The 26,328-nt window shown below is 47.1% G+C and overlaps 2 protein-coding genes across 3 annotated transcripts in view; both read right to left on the bottom strand.

The window, feature by feature from the left end:
• Phf2 (PHD finger protein 2) overlaps positions 1-14,475 on the bottom strand; it is a 73,370-nt gene extending 58,895 nt beyond the window's left edge. For both annotated transcript variants that reach the window (XM_085699484.2, XM_085699485.2), the window contains exon 1: positions 14,324-14,475. In XM_085699484.2, coding sequence (XP_085555610.1) covers positions 14,324-14,421 — 98 coding nt within the window. In that variant the 5' untranslated portion in view covers positions 14,422-14,475. The remainder of the gene's footprint in view (positions 1-14,323) is intronic.
• An 8,122-nt stretch (positions 14,476-22,597) lies between these two features.
• Positions 22,598-26,328, bottom strand: part of Fam120a (family with sequence similarity 120 member A) — an 87,726-nt gene continuing 83,995 nt past the window's right edge. Inside the window, exon 18 of the mRNA XM_048432973.3 lies at positions 22,598-24,479. Within this exon, the coding sequence (XP_048288930.2) occupies positions 24,168-24,479 (312 nt within the window). The 3' untranslated portion in view covers positions 22,598-24,167. The remainder of the gene's footprint in view (positions 24,480-26,328) is intronic.

Here is a 26,328-nt window from a genome sequence, read left to right as displayed (position 1 = left end):
CACATGACCATCTCATTAGATGCTAAAAAAAACTTTCGATAAAATACAACATTCCTCCCTGGTAAAGGTCTTGGAGAGAGCAGGGATACAAAGACATGCCTAAGCATAATAAAGGCAATATACAGCAAGCCAAAGCCAACATCAAACTTAATTGAGAGAAACTCACAGCGATACCACTGAAATCAGAAACAAGACAAGGTTATCCATTCTTTCCATATCTGTTCAATATAATTCTTGAGGCCCTAGCTAGACCAATAAGACAACAAAAGGAGATCAAGGGCTTACAAATCAGAAAAGAAGAAGTCAAACTCTCACTATTTGCTGATGATATGATAGTTTACATAAGCGACCCCGAAAATTCTACCAAGGAACTTCGACAACTCATAAACACTTTCAGTAATGTAACAGGATACAAGATTAACTCAAAAAAAAAAAATCAGTAGCCCTCCTTTACACAGATGATAAATGGGCTGAGAAAGAAATCAGAGAAACATCATCCTTCCCAATAGCCACAAATAGCATAAAATATCTCAGAGTAACTCTAACCAAACAAGTGGAAGACTTGTATGACAAGAACTTTCAATCTTCGAAGAAAGAGATTGAAGAAGACACCAGAAAGTGGAAAGATCTCCCGTGCTCTTGGGTTGGTAGAATTAACATAGTAAAAATGGTAATCTTACCAAAAGCAATCTACAGATTAAATGCAATACCCATCAAAATCCCAGCAAATTTTTTTTTAAATATTTATTTATTTATTTATTATGTGTACAATATTCTGTCTGTGTGTATGTCTGCACGCCAGAAGAGGGCACCAGACGTCATTACAGACGGTTGTGAGCCACCATGTGGTTGCTGGGAATTGAACTCAGAACCTTTGGAAGAGCAGGCAATGCTCTTAACCACTGAGCCAACTCTCCAGTCCCCCCAGCAAAATTTTTTATAGACCTTGAAAGAACGGTACTCAACTTCATATGGAAAAGCAAAAAACCCAGGATAGCCAAAAGAATCCTGTACAATAAAAGAACTTCTGGAGGCATCACAATCCCTGACTTCAAACTCTACTACAGAGCTACAGTACTGAAAACAGCCTGGTATTGGCATAAAAATAGACAGGAGGGCCAATGGAACTGAATCAAAGACCCAGATATAAATCCATATACCTACTAACACCTGATTCTTGACAAAGAAGCAAAAAATATCAAATGGAAAAAAGAAAGCATATTTAACAAATGGTGTTGGCATAACTGGATATTAACATGTAGAAGAATGAAAATAGATCCATATCTATCACCAAGCATAAAACTCAAGTCTAAATGGATCAAAGACCTCAATATAGAGCCAGCCACACAGAACTTCATAGAAGAGAAAGTTAGAAGTACACTTGAATGCATTGGCACAGGAGACCACTTCCTAAATATAACCCCAGTAGCACAGACACTGAGAGAAATAATTAAAATGGGACCTCCTGAAACTGAAAAGCTTCTGTAAAGCAAAGGACACAGTCAACAAGACAAAACAGCAGTCTACAGAATGGGAAAATATCTTCACCACCCCACATCAGACAGAGATCTGATCTCCAAAATATATAAAGAACTCAAGAAATTGGTCATCAAAAGAACAAATAAGCCAATAAAAAACGAGTACAGATCTAAACAGAGAACTCTCAACAGAGGAATCTAAAATGGCTGAAAGACACTTAAGGAAATGTTCAACATCCTTAGGCATCAGAGAAATGCAAATCAAAACAACTCTGAGATTCCATCTTACACCTGTAAGAATGACCAAGATCAAAAACACTGATGACCACTTATGCTGGACAGGATGTGGTGTAAAGGGAACACTCCTGCATTGCTGGTGGGAGTGTAAGCTGGTACAGCCCATTTGGGTATCAGTGTGATGATTTCTCAGAAAATTAGAAAACAACCTTCCTCAAGAAGGTATATACTTTTGTGTATATACCCAAAGGATGCTCAATCGTACCACAAAGACATGTGCTCAACTATGTTCATAGCAGCTTTGTTTGTCATAGCCAGAACCTGGAAACAACCTAAATGCCCCTTGACTGAAGAATGGATAAGGAAAATGTGGTATATTTACACAATGGAGTACTACACAGCAGAGAAAAAATAATGACATCTTGAAATTTGCAGGCAAATGGATGGAGCTAGAAAACATCATATTGAATGAGGTAACCCAGACCCAGAAAGACAATTATCACATGTACTCACTCATAAGTGGTTTTTAGACTTAAAGCAAAAAAAAAATCCTACAAATCATAATCTCAGAGAACCCAGACAACAATGAGGACCCTAAGAGAGACATATATGGATCTAATCTACATGGGAAGTAGAAAAAGACAAGATCTGAGTAAATTGGGAGTGTGGAGACCCTGGGAAAGGGTTGAAGGGAGGGGAGGGGAGAGGAAAGGAGGTGATCAGAGAGAAATGTATAGCTCAATAAAATCAATAAAAAAAATAACCAAGTGGGGGGAGAAAAAAAAGAATAAGTGGTGGCCTTATCCTCTCTCTCGGGGCTACCCACCATGCACTCCACATGGGCCACTGTGGGACCAGCTCCGCATGCACACAGCCCAACCCAGCACACAAGCCAGCCACTGTCTTCCTTCAGGCTACTCTTGTGAGGCAGGGAGGCCTGTACCTCAGATAGACGGACAGCAGTTTTTCCTTGTCCTGCCCCGGCCACCACAGTAGCACCTGTACTTTGTCTCACTAGCTGTCTGTCCCCAGGCCGGGGACCTGGGCACTATGCAGCTGGACTGGTACCTCCTGCCCTGTTCCTCGCAGGGTCATGGAGGAAACATCAGAAGAGATGAGAAAGAATAGAGACTCACTCTAGCCACGGCCTGGAATGGCTTCACTTTCCTAGACTCCCTATAAGGTCTTTGAGTTCCTGAACTGCTCCCTACTTCCAAGCACCACCAATCATGTCTAGGCCTGCCCCTGTAGAAACTCTACAGCCTATCTGGCCTATACACTCAGAGGGTCTGCCTAGTTCTGACTTCAGACATTTCCCCCTGCACTCAACCCTGGGGTTTTCTGTCACTGTGGATAGAAGGGAACTATTGCAGAGACCTGAGACAGACACTCCAGCTGTATACAGTACTCTGTTGTATTGAACCGAGAAATCTTAACCCGCTAAACTTTAGTTGGCTTGTCCACCTGGCGAGAGTAACCCACCAAGCTCTCAGGGCAGCCTGCATACTGGCAAGGTCACACACTGCCTGCATGGGGCATCTGTCACAGCTCAAAAACACCACCAGCCTAAGTCTTGGGAGTCCCTAACACAGCTTCAACCATAAAGGCAACCCCCAGGACAATGGTGACAGGGGAAGGAGAAGACTTGCACAAGAGGGTCATATGCATGATACAAAAGGAGTCCCACACATACAAAAATACCTAGACTCCACATCTGCCACAGAGGCCAGCAAAGCTTATAGTTAAAAAGGAAGATGGTAACCCTGTTTCAAAGGTAGAGGATAGACATGTGTACCCAGCATCTGGGTGTGCCATGCCAGCATGGGCATAAACCCCAAAGGGGTTGGGGCACATATGTGATTCTGAAAACCCAGTTAGATGTTACAAGGGAACTATGAAAACAAGCAAAAGGGGCAGAAATGGTGCTGAGCGTATCTCAGTGGTGGAGTATTTGTCTAGTATACACAGCCCCTAGACACAATGTCCAACACTAAAGAAAAGCAAAAACAAAAAGTCAGGCACCATCTGTGAATGACTGTGGGATATCTGTACACTATGTAAAAACTTACTGCTGCGATTGGTGTAATAAAAAGTTAAATGTCCAATAGCTAGGCAGGAAGTATAGGTGGAACTTCCAGGCAGAGAAAGAGAACTCTGGAAAGCAGAGGGGGCAGAGTCGCCAGACTGGCAGGGAGGAAACAGAAGGTGCAAGATGGAAGAGAGGTAGCTCTATGGGATTGAACATAGATTAATATAAATGGTTTAATTTAAACCATTATATTAAAGTTATAAGAGCTAGTTAGGAATAAGCCTAAGTCATAGGTCAAGTTTTCATAATTAATAAGAAATCTCCATGTCATTATTTGGGAGCTGGCTGGTGGGACAGAGAAAGACTTATGAGACTGAATGACTTACAGAAGCACTGCCCTCAAAATATCTAGGAACAAGCCAAGGAAGTCAGAGACTTGGATACCACAAAGCACTGGTGGAAATAGCCAAAGATAGACATGAATGGAGAGAAATGCTGTGCTCGCAGTCAGAAGCCTTAAGTCTGTCAAGAGAGCAATGTGCAAACCTATAAACACTGCAATCCTTGTCAAAACCCAGCTGCCTTTTCTTTTCTTTATTTTTATTTCTGCAGAAATATAGCACTCAAATTTACATGAAATTGCAAGGGGCTAAATGCTGGTTCCAAACAACAAAATGATTCTGTGGGTGGAGAGGAATCAAGCAAACGGCTCACACTTCTGATTTCAAAACACATGACAAACCCACAGTACTCAAAACCATGTGGCACTGGCCTGAGGATAGACATAAATAGGGGACAGAACTGAGAGATCAGAAATAAACCCCATTCATACACATGGTTTTCAACAATGGAGGACAACAGAGCAAAAGTTATTCTCAAGAAACACATGGGAAGCTGAGTGATGACGCACACCTAGAATCTCAGCACCAGAACATGAGTCAGAAGGACCATGCGTTTGAGAGAGACTGGGCTACACAGGACAACTGTCTCAAAAAAAAAAAAAAAACCAAAACAAAATAAAACAAACAAACAAACAAAAAAAAACCAAAAAACAAGGATCTGGGGCTGTGGAGATGGTGTGTTCATTAAAGTGCTTGCCACAGGGACCTAAGTTCTGATCCCCAGGGCCCATGTTAAAACAACAAACAAACAAACAGAACCCATGATGTGGTATTTCACCCTGTGCTTGGTAAGAAGGGAATGGGAGCAACCTTGGGGCTTGCTAGCCAGACAGTCTTGCTAAATGAGGAAGTTCCAGGCCATAATAGAGGGAGGGAGAGAGGGAGGGAGGGAGGGAGAGAGGGCGGGAGGGAGGGAAAGAATGAATAAGGTAGAGAGTGACAGAAGTTACTCAACATTGACCTCTGACCTCCATATTCACATTTGCACACAAGTGTGCACACACATAAACATGTAAAAAGCATGAATCTTACAAGCCTAAAGCAATGTGACCAAGTAGCTATGTCACAAAACTCGGAAAACCAGGAACTGAAACCTTTTCTTCCTTTAGGCATCTACCTTAGGACTTCACACAGCAGTAGAGACAGTCTGTAAATAAGGACTGACCAAGATCCTACCTCACACAACGGATCAAATACTAAAGGTGCTTGCCGCCACAGCTGGTGATCCTACTTTCGTCCCTAGGATCTATACACACGGTGAAGAAGAGAACTGACTCCTGCAAACTGTACTCTCACCTACACACACACACACCTACACACACCTACACACACCTACACACCTACACACACACACCTACACACACACACCTACACACACCTACACACACACACACCTACACACACACCTACACACCTACACACACACACCTACACACACACACACACACCTACACACACACACACCTACATACACACACACACACACACACACACGCTGTGGTGTGTGCCCCCTGCCACAAAAATAAATAAATGAAATTTTAAAAACATTTAGAAGCCAAGTCTGTGGTGCATGCCTTTGATTCCAGTACTCAGGAGGCAGAGACAGATGGATCTCTGTGATTCAAAGCCAACCTTGTCTACAGAGCAAATTCCAGGCCAGTCGGGGCCACACAGTGAGACCCTGTCTCTAAAACAAACAAAAAGTAACAACAAATAAAAGATTTTTTTTTAAACCTAAATCTAAGAGTTGAGGGATAGGCAGATTGCTTGCTGTCAAGCTTGAAAATTGAGTTAGATTCCTTGGCTCCACATGATAGGAAAAACAGCACCATTTCTCACAAGTTTTCCTCTGACTTTCACATGTAGGTGATGGTGTGCATGCATGAATGCACATGTGTGCACACATATACACACACACACTGACATACACAGTGGTGTGTATGTGCTCATGTGCATATGCACATACAAAATAAGTAATTTTTAAATAAAGAGGTTGAAAGTATGAAACTTAAAAAAAATCACTAGAGTAAACTTTACAACAATTGATTTGATAAGAGATTTTAGGACACTAAACCCATGAAGAAGAAATTTAAATAAATAAGCAAGCTGGATTTCATTAAAGATAAAAACTTTTATGAACCAATGGATGGTATCAAAAATATGAAAAGTAGCCTGGGCACTGATGGCACATGCCCTTAATTCTAGCACTTGGGAGGTGGAAGCAGACAGATCTCCGAGTTAGTTCAAGGGCAGCCAGGGCAGGGCTACTCAGAGAAACAGTGTCTCAAAAAAACCCAAAAAGAAGGAAGGAGGGAAGAACATGAAAAGTTAACTCAGGGAAACAGAAAAACAAACAAAAAGCCACTTGCAAATCATTTACCTGATAAAGGTGTAATTGCTAGAATGCTAGAATACATAAAGCAGCTCTAAAGCTCAGAAATGAAGAGAAACAATCCAATTTCAAAAAGAAAGAGAGAGAGAGAGAGAGAGAGAGACAGACAGACAGACAGACAGACAGACAGACAGACAGACAGAAAGAAAGAAAGAAAGAAAGAAAAGGGCAGACAAGACGGCTTGGCTTGCCAGGTAAAAGTGCTTGCTGCCAAGCCTGGCGACTTCAGGCTGATGCCCAAGATCCAATCGATAGAAGGAGGAAACTAACTCCTGCAAGCTGTCCTCTGCCCACACACATGCTACTGTGGCAAACAAGCATGCACACAGAGCCCAACACACATAATAAATAATAAAATGAAGCGTGCGATGGGGCTGGGGAGTGAGTGTGGCTCAGTGGTGAGACACTTGCCTACCAAGTGCAAAGCTCTAGATTCCATCCATCACCTGGGGACGGGGGTCTTAGGTAGACATCTCTCAAAGCCAAAGACCAAAACACCAGGCAGCAGAGGCAAGATGCCCAACACCATTAGTTATCAGGGACAAGTCAAAGCCACCACCGAACGCTACTTGGCACCCACACCCGTGAGGATGATTATAATACAAAGACAGGGAAACAGCAATCGCTGGTGAGAATGGGGGCACGGGGCAGGCCCTGCGGCAAATGCCCAGCTGGTTACTCACAAAGTTAAATATAGGGATGGGGGTGCAGTTCAGCGGTAACACGTGTGGTTAGTATACCCAGAAAAACTGGAAACAGGTGTTCAACCAAACGTTAGTGCACAATGTGCTCGGCAACACTATTTACAACAGCCACGCGAGGAGATAACCCAAATTCAGCTCAACTGACAGTGGAGAGCTGTGGCCTAGACACCCAGGCAGTAGAATATTATTCAGTCATAAAAGAGAGAGAGAGAGAGAGAGAGAGAGAGAGAGAGAGAGAGAGAGAGAGAAAACAACTCAGAGCTGAGCGTAGTGGCACACGCCTTTAATCCCAGTAGTCAGGAGGCAGAGACAGGCAGATCTCTGTGAGTTAGAGGTCAACCTATTCTAAAAAGCTAGTTCTAGGACAACACAGAAGAACCCTGTCTCAAAAAACAGCAACAAAAAATAATAAAATAATAACACTAACACATGAACCTCAAAAATATTAGCCTCAGAAATAGAAACAGATGTCAGATTCATAATGTTTAATGTTGTGTGATTCTGTTTACATGAAATATTCTGAGTAGGTAAATCAACAGGTCCTGAAGATGCCCAGTCAGTAGGGGATGGGGACAAGCAGAGGAAGAGGCTGTCTGATGGACAGAGGGAGGTCACACAGCACATATGCACTGAATGTCGCTGAACTCTTCCTGGCGTGGTGCCGAGGTCAACTGTCTACTTTACAATGGCCAACTTCATACTAACTGCATTTCACCCCTATCTTTTCAGAAAGGCAAGAGACTGGCTGTTCCGCTTGCCTGAAAAAAGACCTCCAGGTCTCAGGGCTCAAGATGACAGTCAAGCACGCTGGAGTTCCAGATACGTCTTTCTGTTTTTTAAAGTCAGGGATTTGATATGGGCAGGGTACGACTAGAGAAGTCCAGTGACACCAAACCACAAAACCAAGAGTAGAAGTGGCCAGAAAAATGGGAACTAAAGATGACCAGCAGGGGAGGAAGGAAACAAAGATGAGAATCCCTGCCTCAGAGGTGGGGATACACTGAGACCCAGCAGGGACTGTTCAGGTAGCTGCTTGGACACCACTCCACACCAGCACTGCCCGTGGACCTCCCGATGGGCTCACACTACACCATACAGCCACATCCATGAACTCACAAGGTTATCCACACCCAGTGTCTGTTCAAACCTTGAACAAGAAAAGTACAAGCAAGGCACCTCCTTCTTGCCATACCGTCTTAGAGGTGAACACATCTACCTGCCCTGGCTCACGGTGTAACTGTTGGGGTCAAGAAAATCATAAATGACAGAGACTTGGCTACCTCTGGGTCGGTGCTGAGAATGAAGTTGACATTGTGACCTACTAGACTAGACTTCCACTCACAGTTAATATGGAGACCAGGTAGGACAAGGCTTGCATAGTCCCACAGGCATTCAGCACGGCCTAAATATGGTAAGCACCTGCAGCCCTATTGTCACCTTCATGGTCTCAGGACCCAGCCAGTAGACTTGTTTTACCCACAATGGAGCTTGAGAACTTGAGAAGTTGGTGGACTCTTGCAGGGCACTCCACGCAGCATTAGACAGCGGCCCAGTTCCAACAGTAATTTCTTCTTTCTTTCTAAATAAGAGCCTGGCAAGTGTGAGGTACTATGAGGAAATGGTAGGAAAAAGGTGGCCTGGGATAGAGGAGTTGGCACTGGGCATCCCAGATCTCGGGCCATCTGTAGTTATGCCTGGTGACCAAATGGCCCCAAACAAATATGGGCTGCAATCCTGTGCTTGTACCGTGCCTGTTGCCAGCCAAATTATTTCCAGTGGGGGTGGGGTGGGGAAGCATACATCATGGAGATTAGAATGAGGCTCACACCAAGCTATATCCTTCCAGACATCTGTGCCCCTCTCTGGAAACACCGTCAGGACTCCTAGTCTCCTTTGATACTGAATGGACATTCTTCCCACTTTTTCCAGAACTTTGCAAACTCACATAGGGAGAATTCCTTCTCTTAAAATGATGGGTTACGGGTTGGAAAGGTGACTCAGAGGTTAAGAACACATGTTGCTCTTGCAGAGAACTAGCTTTCAAATCCCAACACCTACATGGCAGTTCATAATCACCCATACTTCCAGTTCTAGGGAATATGAGATCCTATTCTGACCTCCATAGGTATCAGACATATACATGGTACATATGCATAATACACACATGCAAAACTTTCATACATACAAAATAAATATAGTTTATTTATTTAAAATGATGGATTGTTATTCCTAAATACATCTCTAGCCTATCTCAGTGAGGAAGGCCTCTTCCCCATATTCAGTATCAGAGTCTATGATAGCTCAGACACCTCTTGGCCACGTCTCCTTTCTGTGAGACATGAACTCTGCTGGCCAGCACCAGAGCTGGCATGCTGAGCACTGCCACAAGCCCCCATGTCCCCAGGTACCCCAGATGCAGTTCTGCTCCAAGGACCTTATGAAAATCCACACAGGTCACCTCAGTCTAAGGGAGTTGGACATAGAAATAGAACCCCAGGAAAAGGGCAGGTAGAGTCTGGGGTGGGGTGGGGTGGGGGAGACAAACAGACACAATGTCCTCAGGAGCCCTACTTTTGTACTTACATGGTGGCTCCCTATCCCTGCCTTCCATCTGTCCTAAGAACAGCCACTGGGATTCTAACAAACCCAGGTAGAGTGGTACAAGCCTTTTTTTAACGGCAGTGCCCAGGAGGTTGAGGCAGGAGGATAAAGACTTAAAAGCTGGCCTAGGGTTAGTGAGACCCTGACTCAAAAAGAAAAAAAGGAGAAGGAAGGAAAGGAGGAGGGGGAGAGAGAAAAAGAGGAGAAAGACAGACAAAAAGACAAAAAAACAAAAACAACCCTCTGAGCCTGCTCTTGCCACACTTGGCCCAGATCCCCATCCCGTCCCACAGTGCACTTTCTGCCTATACCTAAGTCCCCTCTCCCTTGACCTCCTTGCCTTCCTTCCTATTTCTCTGCTCCCACAGATCTCACTTGCCACTCTGTGACAAGACACCCCCACCCCCCAGAGCGAACAAGAAGTCCATCTGTAAGTCTAAACCATACACAAGAACCCAGTAACAGACAGGCAAGAGGTCCACCTGGCCACCCACAGAGGTCTCACTGCCATCTCTGAGCCCCTCCTGGAACACAGAGCAAATATTTACTGAGAAACGAGTGAAACTTTGGTCGGTAAGTCACCTGCACATCTTTTAAGCTTTCTGAAGTCAATTTTATCGGCAACGCCTCCAAGGAACCTTCTGATGGAATGAGCACCCATAAGAGGGTCAGAGGGTCAGCCTTAAAGATGTTGGATGAATTAATGCAGCCATTCCTGCCTCCCAGAGGTCAAAATTCTTCCAAGCAAGTCAGTGACAAGTGAGAGGCCGGGTCTTGCAAAGCCGGAGGCAGGCAGGAGTGCTGCACATGGGCTCTGCTCCCATCCACCCAATGGATGAAACAGGCCCAAGGAAGGACTGAGGTTTCTGATCCAAGAGATTCTGTACAAGAGTTAAGATTCCAAAGAGGGCAGGTTCCCAAGGCCTCTGTAGGGTTGGCTCCAGGTCCCTACCAAGTGGACCAGATGTGACACTTTCAGGAGCAACTGGCCTCCAGCTGCTTTCTACAAAGTCCTGCCTTTGAATCAGTCCCTTCTACATCCAAGTCCCAACTCGCAGGCACCACAGGGATCCCAAAAAAGCAAAGGGAGTATCGGTCACTGCCAAGCAGGATTGAGTGAAAAATCTTGCAGGGGCCTAGGGAGAAGACACCAAAAAGCCTATGCATGCCATGAACTGAAAGGCGAGGCTCCTTCCCCACGCTCCCCACATCCCACCGTCCTCTCTAAGAAATACAGGATAAACAATCTCCAGTGTGCCACACACCTCATCCCATTGCATCAGGGCTGTCTCCAAAGAGATTGCCTGCCAGGGTGCTGTTGGAGCTCCTTGTCTCTACAGAGGCACACTCACCATGGACTCAAGCTGGGCTTTAGAAAGTGGCCATCCCAAGCAAGTTCTAGGTCACAGAAGCAGTCAAGAACCAACACCCCATCGCTGTAAGCATAGGTGACTTAAGAGATCCTCATTCCAATCCCCCCCAAAGCCTTGCTGGTAATGTGTAATGTGACCCCAGGTAGGACAAATTGAGGCTTTCTGGTTACTGTGGGGTTTTGTTTTGCTTTGTTTTGGTTTTGTTTTCAAGACAAGAGTTCTCTGTGTAGTCCTGGCTGTCCTGGAATTGGCTCTGTAGATCAGGCTGGCCTCCAACTCAGAGATCCACCTGCCTCTGCCTCCCAAGTGCTGGGATTAAAGGCATGTGAAACCATTGCCTGGCTACTGTGTTTATTTTTACGGTTACTGTGTATGGAGTTACAATAATGCTCTATTTTAGAGAGTGATACAAAGTTTCCTTTTAAAAGAGACATTTGCCAGGATACGGAATCCAACTCTGTGTGGGATCTGGAAACAGGAAAAGTACTTGAAGGAGGGAAACCTGGCTAAAGAAGTTGGAATAAAGTGTGGCATTCAGTCCCTGGCATTGAGCCAAAGTTCTCGCCTTAATTTCAAAGCTGGCATAGTCAACTAAGTCACTTAGGAGAAGTGGATTGAAGGCTATGTGTAGCAAAATTCCTTCTGTTGTTATTGGTGTTTGGGTGCATTTGTTATTACTGTTCAAGTTTATTTTGGAGGGGAGTTCATGTCATGGGGCGGATGTGGAGATCAGAGGAAAACCTGCATCTCCCGTGTGGGTCCTGGGACTAGAACTGGGGTCAACAGCCTTGTCAGCAAGAGCCTTTCTCTGCTGAACCATCTCACCAGCCCCTGCTGCAATTTTCCAGACAGGGTCTCATACACCTGAGGCTGGCCTCAAACAGGATGTATAACAGCAAGGATAGCCTTGAACTCTTGATGTTCCTGCCTCCTCCACCTCGTGGGTGCTGGGATTATAGGTATGCTCTACCACTCCTGGGGAAACCATGTTAACAATTTCTTCAGTAAGTCTTGTTTCCTCAAGATCAAAAGTGTAAAGGCATACACGCTGTTCAAAAGAGAAGTAAAATGTAAACTGAGCGAATTAACAACCCAGGTGCAGCTACCCAGGTCTGAAGAGAGTCATCGGGGGTCTTCCAAGACTCTCTGGAGGGGGAGACAACACACGAAGCTGAGCACATGCCTTCCACTCCCACTCTTGAATAAGAGAGTCTTGAGAGGGGCTCAGGGATCTGTCCCAGGCTCCTGGAGCAGGAAGAGGCCCAGGCCTTTCCCACCCTGCCTCGCTTGGGCCCCAACCCTTGACCCTGCACAGAGCTAGTCAGAGGTCTAAACCCACAAACAGGCACCACTCAGGGTGCACTTGAGCATAAGAAAACACCTGCCATGACTGAGCCCTGTTACAACCCAGAGCCCCAAACAGGTGCAAATGCATCTGGGCTAATCAACTGTCTGTCTCAGACCAAACTGAAGTAGTAAGGCCTCCAGAAACAAAACAAAAACAGATAACAAACCTCATCTAGTATCAAGACTGCCCACTGATCTCAACTCCCCTTTCTCTGCCTGGGCAAAAGCGCAGCTGACAGGTACCCAGGGGTGCTGCAGGCCCTGGATTAAGACAGGGAAGTGGAAGAAGGGGTTCCACCACTCTTAGAGCTACTCAGGACCAGATTTCCAGTGTTTCTGGATTGGGGGAGGCCTCCAGGCTCTTACCCAGCGTGATCTGGCCACAAAACCCTTGGAGATGGATACCAGTTAGTTACTGTTTTGAGTGGCCCTATTTGGAGCAGAGTCCAGGGGTCACACAGCTCTGAGGGTTCTCTGTAGCCCTAGACATTTGGGGGAGGTAGCACAGGATACTCCAGAGTTTTTAGAGAGCCATAAAAGACCACCCTTCCTAAGGCTAGTCAGGTTACCCCACGAGGGTCAGATAAGCCTCTGTCCTAGGGCCTACAGATGTGAGCCAGCCCATCACATCCCTGTTACTCTCTAAGTACTTAGCTCTCTAAGATTCCTAAAGATTCTGAATGTGAGCAAACAGGGGGGTCTTCTCTCTGGAAGGAAGGTCAGGGACCATTCAGAACTACACACCCCCCTACTACCTACTAAAACCTCACACCCAGGGGACAGACGGATCTGTCCAGCTTCGGGTCAGCCCTCTTGAGGCCCAAGCACACCCCACAGGCAAAGTCAGACACAAGAGAACCTGTTGGAGCAGTTTAAGCAGGATGATCACCTCTTTCTCCTCCTCTTACTTCTGAGTAGGAAGGGACTTAGGCTCGAAAAGTAGGCACAAGGCCAGGTCATGGCCACCGTCAAAGGCCAAGAGGGCGGGTTTAGGATCTCCGAGCTTACCTCCTTCCCCCTCCCCATCTTCCTTAAAGAGCATAAGGTCATGTCAAAACTGGGGTGTCCCTGCCTGGAGCAGGGAGGAGGGAAATGGGGAACCGAACAGGCCAGGGAGGAGGTGGCCAAGCCACAACACCCCCACCCCAACACACAGACACTCACATCGGTCTGTCACTGCACTCCCGCCTAGGCCCGCAGGCCGGCCCGGGCCGTAGGCGCGCAGGGTCCCCAGAGGGTTCCTGCCCGCCAGGACAAGGTCCTGGGGAGGTTTCCCGGTTCCGGCAGGGGCTGGGGGCACCCGCCACCACCTCGCTACCGTTCCCGGGTCTGCCCTAGCCCTGCCAGGTCCGGAGCCCGCCAGTCGCGCCTCTCGGGGGACCCGCGCCGGGCCGCGCGCCCGCCTCTCCCGGCCCGGCCGCCCCGAGCCCGCGCGGGGAAAGTTCCTGCAACTTCGCAGGGGGCTGGCGACGGGGTCCCCAGGCCTGGGCCTCGTCCGGCTCCGGGCCTCCGTGACCACTGCGGCCCCGCTGTCAGACGGCCGGGTCCCAGCCCCATAGCGGCCGGAGCCCCAACTTCCCCGCGCCCCTCGCCCGCCCCGGCCGCGGGCCTCGCTTTGTGCGCCGCGGCCGTACGCCCCCGCCCTGGGCACAAAAGGGCGCGCGGCCCGGCGGCCGAACGCGGCTGCGGTGCCCGGCGGGGCCCAGGGCGCGCGGCCCGGGCGCGGGGCTCGGTGGGCCGGGCGGGCCGCGGCGCGCTCACCTGCCGTGGAACCAGTCCTTGCAGGCGTCGCACTCGATCATGAAGCGGGTAACGTCGTAGGGCAGCCGGCAGACGCAGTACACGGGCACCGTCGCCATGTTGCCGCGCCGCCGCTCGCCCCGCCGCTGCGCTGCCCGGGTCGGGCCGGGCCGGGCCGGGGGCCGCGCGGCGAGGGCGGCGGGGGCGGCGGGCGCGGGCGCCGCGGCCGGAGCGGACGGGGCCGGGGGCGCTCGGCAGGGCCCGCGCGCGCGCTCGCGGCCGGGCGCGTCCACACAATGCCGGCGCGGGCTGCTGGGGCCGCGCCGGGAGCCGCCCGCCGGGCCGCGGGGCTCAAGGCTGAGAGTGCGCGGGGGCCCCGGCCGCGCGCGGGACACAAAGCGAATGGACGCGCGGGGGCGGCGGGCGGGGAGCCGCGGCCCCACCGAAGGGACCCCCGGCCGCCGAGCGGCCGCTACGTCAGCGCCCCGGGTGGCGCCGCCTCCGCCCGCCGGCCTGGGCCCCGCTCCCGCCGCCGGGAAGGCGGGCCGCGGTAGAAGGTGGGCCGCGGGCCCGGGGGAGCCAGCAGCCAGTCCGGGAGGACCCGGCGAGGAGAGGGTGGCCCCGGGATGACAGGGGAAGCGAGCCGCGGAGGCCCCTGTCTCCGACTGCGTGAGCACAGTCCGCACAGCCCTGCCTCAGCCAGAAGCAACTCCTTGGCCTTAACTTTCTTCTGACCCCGAAGTGGGATGGACAGGGGGATTTTCCTCTTCCTGGGCCCGGCAGCTTCCCTCCCATCCCGAACTGCGAATGAGTTTACTGGCTTTTGAACAACCTCCCCTTCCCCTTCTTCCTAACTGGGGACTGCCTGGCTCTTTTCGCGCGATTCGGTGAACTTTCCTGATGCTCCGGCCCCCAGAGGTGGAGGACAAAAGTCAGAGGACCCGAGTGCGAGCTACTATGAGACACAGCTTACCTGGCAGTGGTGCCGCCCAGGAGCCCGCATTACAACCCTAGACCCCCCAGACCTTAGGGGCGGAAGACAGTCCAGTGACTCGCATCTGAGCCACAGGATTGGGAAGAAGAAAAGGGGGTTGTGTTGTCCCTCTCGCCCCTGCAGCCTTGCCCTGAACTGGTTCCCAAGTCTCACCTGTCCTGCTTAGAACTTGTTTGTTTATTTGCTGGAGTGAGGGGTCCTCTGTCCCCTACCGAGGTCGCCTCTGCGGAGCAGGGACACATACCCAGTAAGAAACCTGTCTGCTAGATTTGCCTCCTCTCTGCTTGTCCCCACATAACACGTGAAGATGCTAGTCTCTGCAGGTGAGCTCAAGTCTCAGGCCTCCTCTTACCTTGTCAAGGCAGAGTCCTCAACATCCCTGCCCAGACTGCAGCTGCCAATCAACCATTTGCTCCCTTGCAGGCGACTCAAGGAGATCCTCCCATTGAGCCAGAATCTGCCCTCAGCCACCCCCTGCCCGCACCAAATTTGTGAAGCCAGGAACACAACTCAGAATCTGGCCCAGGGCAAACAGTGCTTTAGCTAAGAGCGCGCACGTGGAAGGGGAGAGAGGAAAAATAACGTGGGAAATTGGGAGCAGGTAAAGTACCCCTCCAAACTGTACAGAATGAGCTCAGTTCAAGTCACCTGCCTGAAGTCCAGCTGTCACCTTTGGTCTGCTGTGTCATGGTGGTTCTTCTCATGAGAAGACAATGAATAACTGTTAAGCCACTGTCCCTAGATAGCATCAGCACCAGGTGTGAACTCCTGCAACTAAAGGGTGGAGTCTATAGGAGACCCAGAGTGAGTCCTGTAGGGGGCAAACTCTATCTCCATTACCTAAAGGACCCTTCATTTCCCCAAGAGGTGGTGCTGGTGCCTTTTAGCAGAAGTGAAAGCTGAAGCTTGGAGCAGTTAGATGCAGAAGAGGAGTGGCCTGACAAGGGTTGGGGCAGAGGGAGCAAGGGAAGAGCACCCCCTACACACATTAGTCCTGAACCTGTACCTCTCACCTCACCCTTCTCTCAGAAAGTCTGTCCTCCTTCTGGTGGGGTACTGACCACTGGGTGCCTCCATCTACTCTCTCCACCTTGTGATTTTCTCTCTGGCAGGCGGCTGTGCCCACTACAAGATGTCCCTGTGGGTGGGGGCTAGATACTTTCCTGATTCTCAGAGCTCTCCTGGGGTTGCTGCACTGTGCAGCAGCAATCAGACCCTAGCCCAGGCCCCAGCTCTAACTTCTGTTCTTTTCCCCCACCTCCTATCTTTAGGTGTTTATTGAGCACCTACTGTATGCTGACAGCAGTACACCATAGCTCAAAAGAGTCTCAGCTTTCCTATTCACCCTGAAGTAGAGAGCCAGGGATGGACTTAGATTTGAGTAGACGGTGGAGGGAAGCAGGGAAAGGCTGAACAGATGAGCCATCCTCTGAGAACATGACCCAGGAGAGGGGACAAGGTGATAGTGAGATGTTTCTGCTGGCCATAAGAGGTGCTCCAGAGCAGGGCAGTGTGGTCTGGTGGCCCCCTCTACTGGCGCTTCTGCCCCCTCCGCTGCTTAGGGCTCAGCTTCAGTTCTGCATACCACCACTCATCCCCACTGGCCTGGCCTGTGGCCCTCAAAGGGGAACTGGCTCACAGCTATGTGATCTCCACACCAGCCTTATCCCTAGGCACTCCAGTGACACCATGACCTTGGTACTGCACAGCAGCCCAACCTCTAGGCATTAACACGGCTCCCTACACTGTAGTACACTGAGCAACTCTATTGTCTTGTAAATACCGGGGTTTCCCAGAACCATTCCTGAAGAAATGGACCTTTCTTCCTGGAAAGGTGCTGGCCTCCTTGTCAAGGTTTTCCCCCAACCCCATTTATTTATTTAGTGTATGTGTGTGACTATGCATGTGCCACAGTGCATGTGTGGAGATCAGAGGACAACTAACTATGCAGTTCTCTCTCCCATGTGGATCCCAGGGACTAGCTCAAGCTGTCAGGCTGGGTGGCAAGCACTTTACTGGCTGAGCCATCTTACCGGCCCCTCCCTTATTGCGAATTCTGACATGAGTGGGGTGTTTCTGGGCTCTTTGTTGTATCCAGATTGTCAATGTATCTTTTTATGCTGAGGTTACACGGTCTTGATTACTCTACTTTGTAGTAAGCTTTGTCATCAGGAATTGTGAGTCTTCTAATTCTTTTTTTTTTTTTTAATTAGACTTCTAAGGCTATTTGGGCAGTGGTGGTGAACACCTTTAATCCCAGCATTTGGGAGACACGCGCAGGTGGATCTCTGTGAGTTCAAGGTCAGCCTGGTCTAGAGAGCTAGTTCCAGGACAGTCAGAGCTACACAGAAAACCCAGTCGCAAGAATCAAAAACAAACAAACAAAAACCAAACAAAATTGAAACAAAATTAATTTTAGCATTTTTTTTCTTCTTAAATTTTTCTTGGGGCCAGGTAGAGGTATTTGTCATGCAAACCTGGCAACCTGAGTTTGATAGGTTCTTCAGAACCTGCATTAAGGCCAATGAGAAAACTAACTCCACAAAGTTACCTTCTGACCATCACATGCTATGTACACACACACACTCAGGATCTGTAAATATTTATTTTTGAAAAAAATGAGATTTTGCTATGGATTTTAGGAAAATCTATAGGTTTTAAATTTTTATTACTATTTATTTATTTATTTATTTATTTATTTTGGAGAGGATCAAACTCAGGTTGTCAGGCTTAGCAGCAAGTGCCTTTTCCTGCTGAGGCATCTCACCAGCCCTATACAGTACTTTTAAGTGGTTATGTATGAAGTTTTCTAATCTGTGAACACAGTCTGTCTTTCCATTTAATTACTCTGAGCAAAATCTGGTCATTTGCCTCGCTTCCTTGGTTTATTATTTTTGTTGTTTGTTTTGTATTTTTTGAGATAGGGTTTCTCTGTGTTGCTTTGGAGCCTGTCCTGGAACTAGCTCGCGCAGACCAGGCTGGCCTTGAACTCACAGAGATCTGCTGGGATTAAGGGTGTGTGCTACCACTGCCCACTTATTTATTCTTGAGTAGGTTTTTTGGTAACTATTTATTTCTAACATTTACTTAATGTGTGTTTGTAAATATCTGTATGTGTATATGGGGGCACAGAGGACAACTTGGAGGAGTTTTTCTCACCTACTATGTGGATCCCAGTGTTCAAATTCAATCAAGTTTCAGAGGCAGGCACCTTTATCTACTGAGTCATTACACTGGTCATTGACTATAATATATAACAGTCCTCTTTATTCTATTTTTTCTTTACTTTTTATTCTATGTGTATGGGTGTTTTGCCTACATGTATGTCTGTACATCAGCTGTGTGCCTGGTGCCCATGGAGGCCAGAAGAGAGTATCAGATCTCCTTAGACTGGAGTTACAGGCTATTGTTATCTACGAAGTGGGTGCTGGGACCTCTGGAAGAGGAGCCAATGCTTTTAACCACTGAACCATCTCATTGGCAACCCATCCCTTTAAATACAGTCTCTTGTGATGAAGGCTGACCACCAGCTTTGGTAGCTGAACATGACCTTGAATCCTGTATCCTCCCATCTCTATCTCTTCAGTGTATTGCTTATAGTCATGCACCACCACACCTGACTTTCGGGGTGCTCGGACTGGAATCCAGAACTTCATGCAGCTAGAAACACTTCACCAACTGAGCATTAGAATTAGAATTTAATCTTTAGCATTAGAATTCTTATGTATTTTATTTTAGTTATTCATTGTTAGTTTTGGAAACAAAACTGACTTTCCATATTGATCTTGTATATTGCTTTTTACCGAAGCCATGTATTTTAACAAAAGGTGTTGTGTGAGGGTGCACACACATGCATGTATACTGTTTAGAGCTATCCTGGATGCATGTGCCCTGCCTAACTCCTACCTGTCCTCCAAATCATCCCCTAGTGTGGCTTCCCTGGTACCTGGGAAGTTTTCACTCACTCTGCTGTTTTTCCTGGAACCTTCCGCCCCTTCTAGCTTATGTTTTTACATGGATTCCTTTTAACTTGTGTGTTTATATAACTATGCTCCTGCTCTCCCCACTCAGGTGATGTCTCACAGCCCCAGAGAACTGTGTCTTCTGCAGCAGGCTCAGTGCCAGTCCCTGTAACTCTCCTGGAGTGAGCAGACAGGGCATCAAAGATTGAATGGGCCTCCCTTTTGATCCAGATGGGTTTTAGGGTGCTTTGTGCAAGACTCCCTGTGGTACTTGGTTTAGACCTTCCGTCTGAAATCTCATCGACAAAAACATGACCCACTGTAGTTCCGGCTCCTTGGGTGTATTCGTTGTCCATGGCACCACAACTATTCACATTCTGCCCTGGACCATTTCCAATTTCAGAGGCCGGGGACAGGGGAGCAAGTTTAGGCCCTGGATGGGTAGAAGTGACCCTGATATGGGCTCAGAAACTTCCACTTACCAGGCATGGAAATCCCGGACCAGAGACTGGGTGCCCTGGAGATGGTTTCATTTACCATCTATGGTTCTGGAACCCAAAGGTCCCCAATCAAGGATCTGCAGGACTGCAGTCCTCTAGAAGTACCGGAAAAGGATCTATGTCTGGCCTCTGTACACCTTCTCATAGCTTCCTGGCCTAGGACATTGTCATTCCTGTCTTCTCATGGCCTTGACCCTGTGTTTCTGTGTCCAAGTTCCCTTTTTATAAGAGCACCAGTCATACTGGATAAGGGCCCATCCTACTCCAACATGACTTTGTCCCAACTCCTCAGCTAACTGCATCTGCAGAGGCCTTATTTCCAAATAAGGTCACATTCTGAGATCCTAAGAGTCATGTCTCTGTCCAGTGAGTTGGGAGAGGGGGGCATGGTTCAGACCCTAATACAGGGTGCTACATCTTTACAAAAAGCTTCCACATGGCTTCACCTGAGGGCCTCCAGGTCACCTCAATCTGAACCATATCCATAAATTCCCGGAAGAGCCCATAAGGTGATGACAAGGGCCTGAGCACCCTAATGTGGTTCAGGAGATGACAGAGCAGTACCCACACCTAGGGAACCATGTGTGGAGGATATAGGCAGGGTTGGCAGACCCACTAGCGACAGGCCCATGACAAAAAGACCTCTTCCCTTTCTACTCCACCACATGAAGGGCTAAATAGCAGACAACATGGGGAAAGGTAGGCGGAGAGGGGAACAATAAATTAGCACATTCTCAGAGCTGGTCACGAGGGTTTGCAAGGAGAGTTGGGATAGCCAGGCTTTGTTTTGTTTTTTTGGTGTTTTGTTTTGGTTTTTGTTTGGTTGGTTTTTTAAATTTGTTTCTTTTTCTTTTTTGTGTAGCCCTGGCTGTTCTGGAACTCACTCTGTAGACCAGGCTGGCCTTGAACTGAGTGATCCAGAGACAGGCTGACTTTTATTCATCTAAGTAATATGTGGCTGAAGGTATAGACAGGAATTATCCAACATTCTCTATCACAAGAATGAGGCTACATTAACCATAACCATCAAGATGTTTACCCTCCCGAGGATCAAGGTCATATAAATGAAGGCCGATTTTTGCCTATCAAAATTGGCAAGTCGCCATCAGACTGGCGTTGCCAGGCAGCTGAGCCTGTTCATACAAACAGCTCTACCAGGAGTAAGAAGCAACAAGGACTCATCTACCGAGTTGCATATCCACCCCTCACTCCATCTCCTGTCCTCATAGTTTGCTTATTAAATGTGAACACTTGTGTTGCTCCCCCATTTTAATGACAATGCTTCAAGGTGCAAGCCTTGTGCCTTGTTCCTTGTAGGGGAGAGCAAGGCCTGGTAAAGGTGCCACACAAGAACCTTAAGCTCATAAGCAGAATGTCCCCTCTGTGCTGAGGAGAAAAAGAAAATACATATGACAACAAAAAAGAAGACCCACTGTTCACAATAGCTGTTTCAAGATGACAGAGTTAAGCAAAAATCATAAAAGTTTCTTTCTAAAAGATGAAAAGTTTCTTTCTAAAAGATGCTACCAAGAGCATCAGACCAACCACAGTCTGCCATCTGACCAGGAACAACACCAGTCTGAGTTCATCTTTGGTGTGTACAAAGCCTAAGATTTGTTTCTGGATTCTGGCCAGTGCCACATATGAACAAAGTCCCCTGAAATTCCGGTGGTGTGTGAAGAACAGTGAGTATGTCTCCAGCAAAGTGAGGGTCCAGTTCCATATCCACAACACTCTGCCTCAGGCTCAAGCCCAAGCTTCCAGTCATTAAGGTGGAAGCCTACCCTGGAGCTAAGAATGGCATCTTAGGCTCTAAACACATGCAATTCAAGTAATATGAAAGCAGGGGAAAGGATGCCACAGAGGGGAAATCCCTGAGATCCTGTCGTTGGGACTTTATGGTGCACAAAACTATCCACCCCTCAGTTTAACCCAGAAGGCCATTCTGGTCAGTTAGCTGTCCTCAGGCCAGGAGGATCCAGAATAGTGAGGTTTGTGACTAAGACTACAATCTTCCCCACTTATGCTGCTGGGCTGTTCTATTGGAATCCAGAGTGGACTGGACTTGCTTCCCATTGGCCACCGAGACCTTGACTTTTGTATAGGCCCTGCTACCAAGCACAGCCAAAGGTTCTGGACCCCTGATACGGGCAACAGGTACAGGTTCACTGTCCCCGACACCCTGGAGGCCAAATTAACAGACTCGGACAGAAGGTATTCTCCCCCGTGATTTGGAGGCCACGGCATAGTAGAAAGACGCCCGGTGGCTGGGTCTCGGAACCTTCATGAGGCCTACAGACGCCGCGGGTAGCGGAACCCAGTGGGTGTAAGGCCGTAGACGCAGATCTTTAAGTAGCAGGGCCTGACCCACCGAGCAGGCGCAGTATCAGGCCTCGTCACGCGGTTCCGCCCTGGCGCGGCAGCGTGAGGGACCAGGGCCTTGGGCGAGGCTCGGCCCCGCCCCTAGATGCGCGCGCATCTGCTGCACAAGCCCCGCTCCACCCGCCGAGCCAGCGGCTGGGCTGGGAGCACGCGCTGCAGGCACTTCCTGGCCACTAAAGAAAGGTTTGGTCCAGATCTTACCCTCTTAGGCCTTTATAAAACTCACTTTTGACTTAGCCTGATTGGTCGGAGAATGTCTTTAATGGAACTCAAAACACTGTGCTCAAAATAATCTTCATATTAATCCCTTCTTATGTCCCTCTAGAATTACTCTGACAGGGCACGGTATTTCTGAACTTTTTGTTATCTGACGGAGCTCTTCATGAGCTACCGCAATCTGAATTAAACCTCTGTTAAATTTATGTTTTCATCAGTGAATTTAAAAGCCACACCATACTTTATACTAAAAGAATAAAGATTTTTATTAAGCATTGTAAGTTGCATTCAATAGCCTCCGGATACACCACACCACAATCCATCGACAGTCAATCAGACCCAACAGCAGTTCATTCTTCACAATCCATGAGTTAGGGCGGAACTCCCTTCAACTTACAGTAAGATCCTACTTAGCTCTTGCGGGCAGGGGCTGGGGAGTTACACCTCATTTCTGATCACTAATGTGATGAAGAGCATCGGAAGTATATGAAACGTAAGAAGTGATTCTGATTCAAAGTACATTGTTTGGAAACAGTAACAAAACATCAAAATGATAGAAGTATACCTGCTTCTACTAAATTCCTGATGGGAAACTTCTCAAGAACAAGCAATCTGTTTCCTGCTACAGAAGGGGAGGGGTGTTTTGTTTTTTAAGATCAAAGGGGGTTTTTTCTTCACAGAATTTCATATTTTGCTAATATGAAGGCATAAAACAGCAACAAAGAACAGTAATGCACACAGCAGTGAGTACACCAGGGTAATGTCGATATTCCAAACGGCTAGATAATTTTGGGGGTTTAGAATAAATGCAACAGAGGTCAATAATCACAAAATTTTAAGGTTAGAGCAAGATCAGTCAATGACTAAACAGAGTTAACATCTTTTCTAGGACTATTACTGATTATTAGCGTTTTTGTTTTGCAAATGGGCACATACTGGTAAGAATGGAAGAAAGGACAATAACATGCATAATATTAACTACACACTTTAAAAATTATGGACCATGCAGAAGTTTAGCTCAAGTAGTAGCACTAATGGTCTACATCCGATCAAAACCACATAGCTCATTGATCACAGATGCATGGTGTATTAGTCACGAAGTTTCAGAACACATTGTGTTGATTTTGAAAGGTCATTTGCATCTTCTATGATTTCAACTTTATCTCCATTGAACTTGCTTGTAAAGTATGTATGATGTACTGTGTATTCAAAATCAGCACAACAGCAGTTTACTCTATAATTTTTTTTAGTTTTGATAGTTGCACTTTTTTTTAACACAAAAGAACCACATCAACAGTGATGAAATTTAAGAAAGAAAAACTGTGGTTGTGCCTTATTTCTTTCATAATCATAAAAATCAAAGCTTAAAACAAAGCTTCATTGTGAAACAGTAATGCAAAAATCAAATATAATGGCATACATATGGTGCCAAATGCTAAAAATTATATTTTAAGCTATATATACTTAAAGACTGCCAAAATTTGTTTTCTTTATAGTTCAAGAAACACAACTCTAGGCTTTTGTCATAACCAGTTAAAACTTTGTGTACTTCATTTTAAGTGCGGGAGTCAAATGCTCTTCATTTTCTTTCTCCTTTTTTGTTTTATTGTAGCATTTTGACTACAACTGGTTAAAACTAAAAAAATGTGTTGTTTTAAATCTCTGATATCAAAGAGGGATCTGAATTTCCAAAGTCCTCATTTTTCTCTTACGGAAAGGACAAAATGTACATAACTGCAGGCTCTCTTTCTCTCCGGATATTCCTAAATCCTTACCCTTCCAGCATCCTTCACCCTCTATAAAAAATAAGTTTACTCTTCTTTATTTAAGACAGCTGCCTCCAGAGCAGCCTCCCTGCGGCAGGCGCTGTCTGTACTTAGTGCATTTAAGTGAGGATTTGTATTGCACGTTTTAGAGTCATTGTTCAAGGCACTTTCAGAGTGGCTGGGGGCCCTGGTTTCGCCTGTGCTCCCATTAAGTTGGGGCAGTGGCTTCTCCTCGGCCATCACTCCGTTTTCAGCCAAGGACCCTTCTGAGGACACAGCAGAGGACTTGGATTCCCCAGATTTCGACTTCAGTTCTTTGGCCACTTCTTCTGCTGAAGCAGCATAAGGAGGCCGGCCCTGTTGAGAAGGAGAGGTGATAAGAGCTTTAGGTATGGAAGAGGCAGGGCTAGACTGGGGACAACATGGACAGACAGGGACATGGCTTGGCCATAATGCCTCAGCCAGAGAATTCAAAAGGAAAATGTGAGAGGCTAGGCCCTCTGCCTCTGTTCTGCTCGGCCTTCAACCGTCTTGGCTAATTCCTTCTGTAGCCCCTTGCCTCAACATCTCTGCTGGTAATGTTTGTTTTAAAATGATAAAGTTCCACTTGGAGTGCTCTATCTAACAATTTTACATAGTACCTAATTATTTAAAGTTATAAGTACCTTTTAGTGAGTCTTCTTTGAAATGGAGGCTGTCCTCATACTTTTTCCAAAATGCATAGGTCTCAGAATGCACATGCCCCATCTTTACAGAGTAAACAAAAACACTGCCAGGCACCCTCAACACGAAGCAAAGCTGTATGAATAACAGCACAAGGGCTGGGAATGACCTCTTCTGGAGTGTGCCTCCTCCTCTAAGCAGGTTGACAAATAATTTCCCTTGAAAACAATGGACCTTGGGCTTGACACATTTCCCAACATAAGGCTCTCTGAGATGGCAATGCCTTCACCCTCATATGTGACAGAGACTGTGGCTTGGCAGTTTTCTGCTGTGAGCCTTCTTTCTCCCCTTAGAAACCAAGTTTCTAAGTCAATAAGTTATGACAATCAAGGATTATAAATGTCCCTTAACACAAATGAGACTGAATGACAAAGGGAGCTGAAGGAAAAGTCACAGGAAGGGGAGTGACTGTCAATACGGTTCTTTGGGAGCAAGAAGGATGATGGAACTGAGTGTCATGGTGTCTCAAAAAACAAACAAACAAACAAAAACTAATGCCACAAAGTTGAGCTGTCAGTGCCACATGACCATTGCATTCATGAATGCATAACACATACATTATACACACACAATAATAAATGAATGAATACATAAGGTGTGGCATAGTGCTCCATATGTCACAGTGATCCATAACTTTAATCCTAGTACCCAGGAGACAGTAGCAGGGAATCTCTATGAATTTGGATCAACCCGGCCTACATAGCAAGTTCCAGGTCATCCAGGGCTATGTAGCGAGAGTGTCTCAGAAGAGTAACAACCACCAAACAAGGAAAAAAAAGAAGGAAAACAAAATAAAAACTGTAACATGAGGGGGTCCTGCTTGTTTGTGTTTTCTATCCCCGCCTGGTACCCCACAGCTGGCAAGCCCCAGAGAAAATCAAACACACAGAGAACTCCGTAAGTTATAATGCTGATTGGCCCATTAGGTCAGGCTATTTATTAGCTAACTCTCACATCTTGATTAACCCATTATTCTGATCTATTTTAGTACCTTTTTCAGTGGGGCAGCTTACATCCTGCTGCTTCAGTGGTCTGGGCAGGAGTGGGAAGAATTAACTTCCTCCTCCCCAGAATTCTCCTGCTCTCCTCGCATCATTTCCACTTCCTGTCTGGTTTTCCTTCCTGCCTACACCTCCTGCCTGGCCAATCAGCGTTTATTTAAAACATGACTGACAGAATACAGACAATTCTCCAGCACCAAAAAACCATAAAGGTAAATTGTAGCCTGAGTTATAAACCAAAAAAAAAAAAAAAAAAAGAAGAAAGGAGACAAGCAATGAAGAGCCTGCCAAAAATCAAAGGTAGGCATAGAAGAGCCAGCAAGAGAGTCACCAGAACACTGAAGACGAAAACAAAAAAGACAGGCTGGAAAGATGGCTCAGTGGTTAAGAGCATTGGCTGCTCTTCCAGAGGTCCTGAGTTCAATTCCCAGCAACCACATGGTGGCTCACAACCATCTGTAATGAGACTGATGCCCTCTTCT

Source organism: Myodes glareolus, chromosome 14 (assembly GCF_982192425.1).
Source record: "Myodes glareolus chromosome 14, mMyoGla1.1, whole genome shotgun sequence".
NCBI lineage: Eukaryota > Metazoa > Chordata > Mammalia > Rodentia > Cricetidae > Myodes > Myodes glareolus.
This window is presented reverse-complemented; position numbering and strand designations above follow the sequence as displayed.